This window comes from Puma concolor, chromosome A2 (assembly GCF_028749965.1).
Source record: "Puma concolor isolate L17-30 chromosome A2, mPumCon1.1.hap2, whole genome shotgun sequence".
Lineage (NCBI taxonomy): Eukaryota > Metazoa > Chordata > Mammalia > Carnivora > Felidae > Puma > Puma concolor.
This window is the reverse complement of record NC_141668.1, coordinates 1,537,149-1,550,124: the sequence shown is the minus strand read 5'-3', so window position 1 is coordinate 1,550,124 and position 12,976 is coordinate 1,537,149. Positions and strand designations below refer to the sequence as shown.

The 12,976-nt window shown below is 49.6% G+C and overlaps 1 protein-coding gene across 2 annotated transcripts in view; it reads left to right on the top strand.

Moving 5' to 3' along the window:
- Positions 1–12,681, top strand: part of UBE3C (ubiquitin protein ligase E3C) — a 121,675-nt gene extending 108,994 nt beyond the window's left edge. For both annotated transcript variants that reach the window (XM_086685378.1, XM_025929779.2), the window contains 2 exons: positions 917–1,047; positions 11,090–12,681. In XM_086685378.1, the coding sequence (XP_086541504.1) occupies positions 917–1,047; positions 11,090–11,260 (302 nt within the window). In that variant the 3' untranslated portion in view covers positions 11,261–12,681. The remainder of the gene's footprint in view (positions 1–916; positions 1,048–11,089) is intronic.
- Positions 12,682–12,976: the final 295 nt, after the last annotated feature.

Sequence of the window (12,976 nt, the reverse complement as noted above, 5' to 3'; positions counted from 1 at the left end):
TAAAAGCTGTAAGTAGCAGATAGTACACTTAAGAATAGTGGTCTAGGGGCGCCTGGGTGGCGCAGTCGGTTAAGCGTCCGACTTCAGCCAGGTCACGATCTCGCGGTCCGTGAGTTCGAGCCCCGCGTCGGGCTCTGGGCTGATGGCTCAGAGCCTGGAGCCTGTTTCCGATTCTGTGTCTCCCTCTCTCTCTGCCCCTCCCCCGTTCATGCTCTGTCTCTCTCTGTCCCAAAAATAAAATAAAAACATTGGAAAAAAAAAAATTTAAAAAAAAAAAAAGAATAGTGGTCTACTCGTGGGCTGGGGTGGGTTGGTAGCCGTGGTCTGTGCCTTCTTGTCACAAGGGCGGGTGATAAAATGAATTTAGACCCTAAGATCATGTCGGCCAAGTAACTATCTCTATGAGAAATAAAAACCCCAGAGTGTGCTGTTTTCAGGTCTGTGACTCTTGGGTAAATCCTTTGTTAGTTAGGGTCTGCTGCTCAGGGGAGGTGGGTTTTCAACCCCCAGAGGAGTCAGAACCCAGGCCTTTGCAGCCAGGGCCCATCCCGGGGGGGGCGGGGTGTTTCCCATTCTGGCCTTTGGTATTTGGGCCTTCCGGAGGTTTCTGTCCCCTCACGTACTCGTCCATCATCTCCCAGGAGCAGAATGAACGGGGTCTCCAGGGGCGGCTGCTCCTGGCTGGCTCAGGCGTGAGTCAGGGTTGTGAGTTCAAGCCCCCTGTCAGGCATGGAACATACGTGGAGGAAAAGAAGGGTGTCTCTAGAGCTGGCTTCCAGCCACAAGCCGGCGCCCGTCGCTGTAGCGGGCGGACGAAGGTGGATCACTCTTAGCAGTCTTGCTCTGCTGTTTCTGGGAGAATCCTCCTTTTGCAATTACCTTGTTTTTAGTAAAACATTTATTCCCGTTGTCCTAGGAGGCTATTCTGCTGACCATCCTGTGATCAAAGTCTTTTGGAGAGTTGTGGAAGGATTCACAGATGAAGAGAAGCGCAAACTGCTCAAGTTTGTAACCAGCTGCTCCCGACCCCCTCTCTTGGGGTTTAAGGTAAGGGCTTCTGTGCCATGTGCTTTGAGCTCCAGCTTGTAACCGACGAGGACGGCCAGCAGGCCCCATCTGTCCTTTGTTTTCCGGGCAGCGTAGTGCTTTTATAACCCCAGATTCCGGGGTGTTGTTACGTTAGTAGGTGTTTCAGCCAGATCAACTAAGGATTGGCCGTTACTGTATATGAAGGTGCTGGGCCCAGGGTTGACCTGTTGATGTGGTGGGTGTGATCATGATGGCCCGTGGACAGGCCCGGCAGGCTGGTGGGCTCACTGGAATATGAATGACCAGTGTCCTACATCTGTGATGCATCGTAAGCTGGTTTTCCTACTGAAGGAAACACGAGCTAAAAATGTTGATGTAGTGTATTTGGGAAGAATAAGGTATGAGTAAAAGTGCACTTGACCTTTGAATAACACGGGGTTGGGGCGCACTGACGCCCCCCATGCAACAGAAAACCCACATATAGTTTCTGACTCTTCAAAAACTTTACTAAATAGGCTGCTGTTGACGAGAAGCCTTACCAATAACAAATGGCCAATTAACATGTGTCTCATATATATTATACATCGTACACTTACTATATAGTACGCCAGAGAAAAGAAAATTTAAGATCGTAAGAGAAGATAAGATACCTTTGTAGTACTGACCTGTATTTATTGAAAACAATCTGCATAGAAGTGGATTCATGCAGTTCAGACCAGTATCGTTCATGGGTCAGTGGTATATTTCTCCCTGGCTGTTCACTGTTACTTATCATTTCTGACAATTAATGATTGCCTCATATAATTCACCTTAATATTAGTGATTAAAATTGGTTAAGGGGCAGTTAGTATGTTTCCCTTATTCGTTGTAAGTTAAAGCAGCATCAGTGGTCTAAGACACACAATGGTGTGTGTGTTTGTGTGTGTGTGTGCGCACACGTGTGTGTGTGTGCAGTACAGAAGGGTATCAATCAGATGAGCTCGTGCTGTGAGACATCGGGCAGGCTTGCACCTTCCAATAACCTATGTTATTCTTTTCTTTAAATGTCTACTTTGAAATTATTTCAAAAGTGTAGAAAAGTGAGAACTTCTGGTATGTAAATTGCACTTCAGTCAAGCTGTTTTTAAAAAATCAACATCGGGGCACCTGGGTGGCTCAGTCGGTTAAGCGGCCCACTTCGGCTCAGGTCATGATCTCGCGGTCCATGAGTTCGAGCCCCGCGTCAGGCTCTGTGCTGACAGCTCAGAGCCTGGAGCCTGTTTCAGATTCTGTGTCTCCCTCTCTCTGACCCTCCCCCATTCATGCTCTGTCTCTCTCTGTCTCAAAAATAAATAAACGTTAAAAATATTTAAAAAAAAAAAAAAATCAACATCATTAGGGGCGCCTGGCTGGCTCAGTCTAGAGCACGCGACTCTTGATCTCGGGGTTGTGAGTTCAAGCCCCGTGTTGGGTATAGAGCTGACCCAATAAAAAATATTTTTATTTTTTAAAAATAAAAAAATCTTGGGGCGCCTAGGTGGCGCAGTCGGTTAAGCGTCCGACTTCAGCCAGGTCACGATCTCGCGGTCCGTGAGTTCGAGCCCCGCGTCGGGCTCTGGGCTGATGGCTCAGAGCCTGGAGCCTGTTTCCGATTCTGTGTCTCCCTCTCTCTCTGCCCCTCCCCCGTTCATGCTCTGTCTCTCTCTGTCCCAAAAAATAAATGTTGAAAAAAAAAAAATTAAAAAAAAAATAAAAAAATCTTTGGGGCTCCTGGATGGCTCAGTCAGTTAAGCGTCCGCTCTTGATTGTGGCTCAGGTCGTGATCTCATGGTTTGTGAGTTCGAGCCCCACATTGGGCTCTGCACTAACAGTGCAGACCCTGCTTGGGATTCTCTCTCTCTCCCTCTGTCTCTGCCCCTCCCCTGCTCACGTGCTGTCTCTCTCAGGATAAATGAACTTTTTTTTTTAACTTAAAAATAAAAAATCTTTAAGAACACTTGACATCAGTAGCTTCATACAGCATCTCCATCGTGCGGTCAGAGCTGGAGCCAGCAAGTGGAGGAACAGGAGAGGGGCGGGCATGAGCACAGTGGTCTTACTGTCCACAGGACCTGAGTCGTTGACACTTCACAGTTTGGAAGCGGTGATGAGTTAGGATATGAAGATAAACCTGTTCGTGAGTAATAGTGACATCAGAACTAAAATCACCTTTCTGTCTTCCACATTATCAGAGAGGGAGAAAACAAGCATCCAAAACAAGGGAAACGGTACCAGCCACGTGTAGAAAACAGATGTGGCCAGATGTAGAAAACAGCACTCAGAGTCATAAAATAGACACTTAACATTAATGAGAGAAGGCCGACCCCTTCCAACAATGAATATACATAGAATAACGCCATGTGTTAAAGGGTTTAAAAACTCTGCTGTGCACAAGCGACACACCGAAACAGTGATTCACGAAGACTGAGTGATGCTTCTGACCCGGCGTGTAAGCCCTGCCCCCGAAACAACTGTGTGAACCTGCCCTGTGGCCTTATGCGCCAGCACCGACCAGGTACCAAACCAGGCAAACAGCCTGAAGGAAACGTGGCTTTGCTTCTTGGTTCCTCCTGGGCGTGTCGTGGAGTGTGGGGCTGTTGCGTGTGGGGGGCCCACAGAGCAGGAAGAATGCAGGGGGCGGTGCACAAGTGCACGGACCCCTCGGACCCCGGAGAGGGTGTTCACTGGACCGAGTCTTATCATCATCTGGTGATGGAAACAGTTCTATAAACGAAATTCTCCATATGAAGATCGTAGTACCGTTACGTAGCTTTATCGGTAACATTCATTATGAGAAACCAGGCTTCTGGTGGTATCTTCCAGTTTCTAAATGACCCCCACACCTAGAGGTAAAAAAAAAGTAAGCACCTGCTTTCGTGAAGGGAAGTTTGGAGGACCTGCTCCCATCAAAACTGAGTGGAGGACCCGGAGATTTCTGCCAGCGCCTGGTTAATTAGTCCCAGGCCAGTAAAAATTAGGGGTCTTGCTGGAAGAGGAAGGTTCGGAAGGTTCCAGCCGTTTGAGCGCCCGTGCGGGAGTCTGTGTAAAAGGCGTGTGGGAGCGCTGCGGGCTGGAGGGAGGAGTGTGGGCTTCGTGTTGGCTTTTAATTCCCAAATAATGAAAACCCTCTTGTCCCCTGTTGGGGACCCCACACAGTCATAACTGACTTGTCACTGTCACATGAGCGTTACTTGCGGGAGTTACGAGACAGTCTTCCTATCTTGGATTTTTTTTCAATGATCTAAAGCCTATTAAATGTAGAATGTAATAATAGAGTTTTCAAACATCTTTGCAGCCATCCTAAATTAGACTCCACAGTTGGAAGAAGTCGCCTTGCTGTGTGCGCTCTCCAGTTGGGCTGCGTGCCTGGGGAGGCTGGCGGGACTCGGGTGGGGGAGGAGGGCGGCCCGCGGGTGGAGGACCGCGAGGCAGAGGCGGACGTGCGTGATCTACAGGTCACGAGACTCCTTAGCGCCGGCTTAGCGGCGGAGAACAGCGCCTGCTAAAGCTAATTAAAGTTTAATACGTTCAATGAGTGCAATGGCTACAGACAAAAAGGTCATTACAGCGCTGTAGAAAATTGTTAAGTTGCCATCAGGCCACATAACAAATTGATGGTTTTTCTTACTCTGAATTAATGCAAATTCCCGTTGTGCTCTATTTAATAATGCACGAAATAGTGCCCTTGACTCAGATTGCAGTGAAGAACTTCATTTTTTTTTTTTTTTTACTTTTAAGACTCCAAGTGGGAAATTCAATTAGCATTCTGAACGGAAAGCCAAACCGGGACATTTTACTCCAAATGCCCTTGAGCTCTTCCCGCCCAGGCCGTTGTTCGCCCTCCTTCCCTGCGCCTGCCCTCCTGTCTCACTGTGTGATGCTTTCATCGCACTTTATTCAAGCATTGCAGAAAATTATTGTCCTCAATGCACTCAAAAGGCTAAATAATAAATGTAATATCCTTTCTGTTTCTCTTTTGGATCCTGTTTTGACACTTTTATGAGACACTTAAAATAGCATATGAACTGTAATTGTTTTATTATTTTTTTTGAACTGTAATTGTTTTAAAAGACAGTGGTTTTTAGCACATACCGTATGCCACGTATACTGTTTGAATAAGCGCTTTTTTTTTTTTAACATTTATTTATTTTTGAGAGACAGAGTGCAAGTGGGGGGAGGGCAGAGAGAGAGGGAGACACAGAATCCGAAGCAGGCTCTGGGCTCCGAGCTGTCGGCACAGAGCCTGGTATGAGGCCGGAACTCACAAACCGTGAGATTATGACCTGAGCTGAGATCAAGAATCGGACGCTTAAAGACTGAGCCACCCGGGCACCCCTTAAATTTTTTTTAATGTTTATTCATTTTTGAGAGAGAGAGAGAGAGACAGAGCATGAGCAGGGGAGGGGCAGAGAGAGAGGGAGACACAATCCGAAGCAGGCTCCAGGTGCCGAGCGGTCAGCGCAGGGCCCGACGCCAGGTTCAGTCTCACGGACCGTGACGTCATGACCTGAGCCGAAGTCGGATGCTCAACCGACTGAGCCCCCCAAGCTCCCTAAACGAAGTTCTTCATTGAACAGTGGAGAGATGTCCAGGGGCTGATTGGTAAGAAGCGTGTAAGTCTCCATCCGGTGTTCTGTGGGCTGTTCTCTTAACCCGGTTTTGCCCATGTCGTAAAATACACACTAAATTCAACATATAAACGAAACGAAACCAGCTGGAACGCAATTTGGGCCAGTTGGGTGCCTGTTGTGCTGGGTGACATGGTCTCCTGGAGTCCCCGTCAGAGGAGGGACACGGTTCCAATTTTGCTCGCTCGTTTCCACTACAGTGGTCGGTAGGTAATTATTTTTTATACTGTTTGACCATAATTCTTAAATATAATTTAAGCTGATTGTGTGCTCAGTCATGTAGGCCTTTTTTTCACTCAACGTTACATCAGGGTCATTTTTCCTCATATTAAGTCATCTTTGAAATATTTTTAATAAACGTCCTAATGTCCAATCATGTGAATTTGCCACAGTTTACTTCCTGTTCCATCAGTTGTTTACAAGCCTTCCTTCCTACCGGTGTGGGGACCATCTTCATGCATAAACCTCCGTCCAGGTCTGCGACCGCTGGTGCACAATACAGTCCTGGGGGTGGAGGTCACGGGATGTGGGTGTGTAGGCGCCAGACTGCCCTTCACAGACAGTTACGCGGGTCATGGCCTGGAGAGGAGGGTTCAGAGAAGGTGCCAGTACGTGTGCGTGTGAGCAGGGGCCGGGTCGTACGTCTGCCTGGGTGCTGGCGTTGGAAGCACAGGCTCTCTTGTCACAGCTCTGGGGAGGAAGGGCACTGACCCGGAGCTGAAACCACCCTGGTTCTGGATAACCCCACCCCCCACCCCCACCCCGGCACCCGTGTGGGTAGGCCGCCGTTTTGCTTTCTGGGCCCCGTGTTCTGCACCGGGACAGAGGGGGTGCGGCACACTGAGTGTCTGGAATCCTGTAGTCATGGAGCGCGAAAGCCACGCGTGCCCGAGAGTTAGCAGATTCAGGCTTTTGGGATGAAGACCGTCTCCACGTCTTCGCGTCCGCTCTGGAAGAGAACACGGAAGGCCCGGCCTGTGTGTGATGAATGTCTGTGTATAAGAGAAGGATGGAGCCCCCGGTCGTTTGTAGCCAGCGAAGGATTGGCATTTCCAGAGGTCTCACGCTCAGCCTGCCTGGTCAGTTTAGCCTGCAGATACGCCTGCACAGGTGTGAAATAACTGAAGCACGTGCTTATTCACAGCATCAGTATTTGTAAAAATAAGGAAATGAGTAATGCCCATCAACGAACTGTTGCATACGTCTAGTGCAACACTGTGCAGCCTCAGAAGCAGGAAGCTGGATCGATACAGAAAGATCGTAAAGACACATTTTCAAGGGAAGACTTACACACGACACTGTACGTATGCGTTGTGCTAACGTTTCATATTTTTTACGTACTTATTTAACTTTTTTGACGTTTATTTATTGAGAGACAGAGAGACATAGAGCATGCGCAGGGGAGGGGCAGAGAGAGGGGGAGACACAGAATCCGACGCAGGCTCCAGGCTCTGAGCTGTCAGCACAGAGCCCGATGTGGGGCTCAAACCCACAAACCATGATCGGGAGATCATGACCCGAGCCAAAGTCGGACGCTCAACCGACTGAGCCACCCAGGCGCCCAACATTTCATAGTTTTTAAATGGGGAGGGAGAAAATAATTTTTTAAGTAGGCTCCACACCCAGCATGAAGCCTAATAACATGGGGCTTGAACTCATGACCCCAAGATCAAGATCTGAGCTGAGATCAAGAGTCAGATGCTTAACCAACTGACCACCCAGGCACCCTGAAAAATTTTTTTTCTATTTATTCTTTTTCAAATTTTTATGTATTCTTATATTTTTTAACGTTTATTTATTTTTTGAGAGACAGAGCTTGAGCAGGGGAGGGGCAGAGAGAGAGAGGGAGTCACAGAATCCGAAGCAGGCTCCAGGCTCTCAGCTGTCAGCACGGAGCCCGACGTGGGGCTCGAACTCATGGACTGTGAGGTCATGACCTGAGCTGAAGTTGCATGCTTCACCGACTGAGCCACCCAGGCGCCCCTTCAAATTTTTATTTAGATTCTAGTCAGTTAACTTACCGTGCAATATTGGTTTCAGAAGTAGAATTCAGTGATTCCTCACTTACATACCACAGCCAGTGCTCAGCACAAGTGCCCTCCTTATGCCCATCCCCCCCCAGCCCATCCCCCACCCATCAGTTTGTTCTCTACTGTGGAGGGCCTCTTATGGTTTGTGTCCCTTTTCTTTGTGTCTTCCTTTCTTTCCGCCTCCCATATGTTCATCTGTTGTGTTTCTTAAATTCCACATAGGAGTGAAGTCACATGGCATCTTTCTCTGACTGACTTATTTTTCTTAGCATGAAACACTAGCTCCAGCCACATGGTTGCAAATGGCAAGATTTCATTTTTTATGGCTGAGTAGTAGTCCATTTGTGTGTGTGTGTGTGTGTGTGTGTGTGTGTGTGTGTGTGTGTGTGTGTGTATACACACACACACACCACGTTTTCTTTATCCATTCATCAGTGGGTGAGCGTTTGGGTTGCTTCCATAGTTTGGCTGTTGTTGATAGTGCTGCTATAAACATTGGGGTGTATGTACCCCTTTCGAATCTGTATTTTTGTATCCTTTGGATAAATACCTATTAGTGCAGTTGCCGGGTCGCAGGGTAGTTCTGTTTTTAACTTTTTGAGGACCCTCCACACTGTTTTCCAGAGTGGCTGCACCGATCTGCATTGCCACCAACAGTGTAACGTCGTTCCCGTTTCTCCACATCCTCACCAACGCCTGTTGTTTCTTGTGTTTTCGTGTTTCTTTGATTTTAGCCATTCTGACAGGTGTGAGGGGGTATCTCATTGTGGGTTTGATTGGTATTTCCCTGATGATGAGTGATGTTGAGCATCTTTTTATGTCTGTTGGCCATCTGGATGTCGTTGGAAAAGTGTCTGTTCATCTCTTCTGCCCATTTCTTCACTGGATTATTTGGTTTTGGGGGTATTAAGTTTGAAAAGTTCTTTATAGATTTTGGAGAAAATATTTTCTTGTATATGCACTAATCTCTGTGGGATAATACTTAAGACCCCCAAATATTACTGCTCAGGGGACGGGGGCTGGGCAGCTGGGACAGCAGGATGAGAATGTTTACACCGTGCCTTAAAAAATAACCAGAGTGACATCATCAGGTCTAAAAAATAATCACATTAATCCCCTGGTACCGTCAGTGCTCCCGGTACAAACAAGCCCCGGGCCGTCCGCCGTGCTTGCTTGGTGCCTGGCTTTGCTCTTTTCTCTTTCTGGCCTGTGCTGTCCGTCTCCCTCTCGTCTGGCACTTTGTGGTGTGATTACTGGAGGAGCTGGGTCGTTCCTCCTGCATCTCGTTAGGGGTCGTGAGAGGTCTCATCAGCTTCCAGATCTGAGTTTTCCTCTTTTGGCGGTAACGTTGCATGGATGACGTCCGCTCTGTGTTTTCCGACTTGAGCACCACGGATCCGGTGCCGGGGAGTCAGCGGTGCGCGGTGCTGAGACCGGCGTGCGCGCCTGGGGTCGCTGGTTTGGCCGTCTGTCACAGAGGCCCCTTGTGGACACTCCCTAGATCCATTCCTGGCTTTTTTTTCTTTTTAGTGTGTCTTTATTTAGAGAGAGAGAGAGAAAGAGAGAAGAGCGCGCACACACACACATGCAAGCGGGGGAGGGGCAGAGGGAGCATCCCAGCAGACTCCACGCTGTGCTGTCAGCCCAGAGCCTGACGCAGGGCTCGTTCGAACTCACAAATCGCGAGATCACGACCTGAGCTGAAATCGAGTCAGACACCCATCCAGCCGAGCCATCCGGGTGCCCCTGAATCCACTCTGTAATGTAGGGGTGCGGCCGAGCCGCCCGGGCGCCCTGGAATCTACTCTGTAACCAGGGGTGAGACAACTGCATCAGCTGTGTTCCCGCTGCCTCATCTGTTCACTTATCAGCTGGAATTTTCTATAAAGAAAAACTTTATTTTTTCTCTTCAACTGTTTGGTTCCCCTGTGAACAAGTCACGATCACCCTTCAGCTTCCAGTGTTCGGAATATCGAGTGGGTGAGCCCACATCTCCTACAGGCAGGCGTACCTCTGGTTCCCTCACTACCACGGTGAACGCTCAGGCTTTAATGTGTTCTGCGTTTCAGGCCGTTGCTGTCATTCTTTTTGATATTCAGAGTGCCCTCCTGTGGGCGGGGGTGCCTTCAGGTGGGCCCTTTAACCCACGGAGTTCGGGGAGGCTTTCTTGCTTTCTGGTGTGACAGATGGTGACATGTGTCATGTGCGCTTCTGGGCTCCACGTGGAATCCAGATTTCCCCCAGGAGGCCTGGCTCCTTTCGGTGAGAAATGGGACTGTAGAGACCAAACCTGCGTGCTTAGTCTGTTCCTTGTCACGCATGGGGATTGTTTGTGGCCTTTGCAGGGGACAGTTAGGAAATGGTGTTTTTTTTCCCCTGAAGAGAAACATATATCACAAGTTCAAACTGAGACTTCCAGTTCAAATGTCGGCTTGTATTTGATTTTATATTTACATCTTGTTTTGCCACTGACAGTCTTGGTTTCAGTTCTCTCCTTGGCTTCATCTCCTGGTGAGTCCCAGGACCGCACAGTTACAGTCCTTTGTGCCTGTGCACTACTTACGTGTAACACGACCACGGCTTTGGAACCACACTCGGGATGATGCCTCCCTGCGTGACAAAGCTGTCAGTGCACAGGCTCGTTGTTTCATTTTGCTTTTGGTATTTAGATGTTGTCCCCCCCCCCCCTTTTTTTAAATGTTTATTTATTTTGAGAGAAAGAGTGGGGGGTGGGCAGGGGAAGAATCCCAAGCAGGCTCCATGCTCATCGAAGACCTGACACAGGACTTGACCCCACGACCCTGAGATCATGGCCTGAGCGGAAATCAAGAGTCAGACGCTCAACCGACTGAGCCACCCGGCACCCCTTTCTCGCCCCTTTTGAGTGAATTTGTTTCTTGGGGGTTTGTTTGTTTTGTTTTGTTTTTGAGTGAATTTGGTCCGTGTTTTCTGTTACCCCATCCACATGGCCGTCCGCCTGCCTGCAGAGTGTGCTGGTCTGGAGAAGACCGCCGCCCCCACCCCCTCCCTGCCCCGGGTGCTGCCTTCTTTCCCACATTTCCACAGAAACAAACAGGCCCCTGTATTCAAGTCTTCACCCTCTCAGCTTCTTGAATTTTAAACAGATTTTCAAAAGACTGAAACACAATGCCTTAGAGGCCCTATTTACCGAACAGGTTATTTTTCCCACGAGTGAGCGCTATTCTCGTCCTGTTCCCTGCACGGAGTGTAGTCTGGGGTGCGGTGAAACACCGAAAGTCTTTTGGGGAAATGTGACCACAGCAACTTTTTACTGTTTGAAGCAGGTGAGTTTTGTGTGCTTTTTAAGACATTCATTCAACAGCCTGCCTGTTAAAGCCGCCCCGTGCACCCCTGTCTTTTCAGGAGCTGTACCCCGCGTTCTGCATTCACAACGGAGGCTCTGACCTCGAGCGGCTCCCCACGGCCAGCACCTGCATGAACCTGCTGAAGCTGCCCGAGTTCTACGACGAGACGCTTCTGCGCAGTAAGCTCCTCTACGCTATCGAATGTGCTGCTGGCTTCGAGCTGAGCTGAGCGGAGGCCGGAACTGACCCTCTGCAGAGAACCGACCGGTGCCCGCAGCACAGGCAGCACCCCCCGGCCGCCGAGGGCGCTGGGGCCGGGCTCCCGCAGCTCTCCGCGTACCCCCATCCCTCATTCCACCCCCTCCATTGTCTAGATGGTCCAGTAAGTCACGGTCACTTACTTAGACGGACACTGCTTTTCAGATAACTTAGAATAACAAGGGTTACGTGCCATGCGGCTACGTTAGTAATTTGCCAACAAGAGCACAGTTTTAAGACTAGTGGCGACTCAGTGAAATTAACCAAAGATGAAGCTTTGGCTTTGCTGGTGGACTCGAGCCTCCCTCCGCCGGCGGGGCTCCTGGCGGGGCTCTTGGAGGGCGGCGCGTGCTCCGTCCGCAGAGACGTGGGGTCTGAGACGTGGAGACGTCACTCTCGGGGCCCGCTGCTTCTCGTGTGGCTGAATTGTTTACAATCCTAATTGTTAAAACGAAAGGCATTTTCTCTCCTGCTGCCTTTTCCCAAAGTGGTTAGGTCTGGAAAATACACAACGTGATAATATTTTATTTGTGCTGTTTAAGCCATTCCCCTGCACGGGACTAGCATGCTTGTTTCGGGGTACCGAGGACCGCACCGTGGTGGCTTGGGTACTCCCGTGTGTGGGTGTGTGCGAGGGGACGTTCATCCCTCTTCCCTTCCTGGCTGCACGCTGTGGCGGGAGAGCTCCCGGGAGAGGGGAGGGTCTCGTCCAGGCCCCACGGCACGCGTGGCCTCTGAGAAGTGGCGACGTGGGGAGAACAGACACTGGCATCGGAGTCACTTGAACCAAAGGGGCGGCTGCGGCTTTGCACTCAGTGTGGCCCCCTGTGGCCGGGCCATCCGCGGCCCACCGCCCTCCTACCCCGGGGCACGCGCCCCCCTCCCGGATGCGTGGGGTAATGCGCCGCCTGCGCCCTCCCCTGCGCCCTCCGCTTCTCGAAGGTGCTGCTTCTGGAGGAAGACCGGCCGGTCCCACGCGGGCCCGGGGGAGGGGCGTTGGTAACTCTCTCTTAAAAAGGCACTTTATCGGGACCTTCCTTGTTGCTGGGTGATTCCGGTCTCTGAAAACGGAGTGCGTCAGAGCGGCCCTCCCTCCCAACCAGGGGAGCAGGGGATCGGTGGGGGCGTGGAAGGGAGTGTGGGGGGGGCGTGGAGGGCCCAGTGGCTACTCCCCACCCCCACCAGCATTTCCTGTCACCGGGGCTGGGGGCCGTGCTGTGGAAGTGACCAGAATTAGCAATATGCTTTTAAATGCGGGGAAACTGAATGACACTTTTAAGACAATGACCATATCAAAACAAAATGTATAATTTCGTAATTTGAATAATAAATTAAGTGTTTAAATGCTATTTGTAGTCTTGATATACAGAAATAAAATAATTAGGGTTTGTCCTTGGTTTTATTTTTATTTCAGGTTGGTTTATGATGAATGTTCTGTATCTTCTTTACGTATTTGTGTATTTTATTATCCGTATTTTGAAAATGGATTATCTGGGACTGAGGGGGATGGGCAGTTCTACTTCCTTGGGTTTTTTTTCTCAGCTGCTCTGAGCTTACTTATTTATTTGTATGTTCCAGTGGTGACATATTTGCATTAAATATTTTCCCCAAGATTGTGTTGGGGTCCACCGAAGTCATTGTGATCACTTGTGGTCTGCCCTGCTGAAACGACCAAGATCCTCGGTAT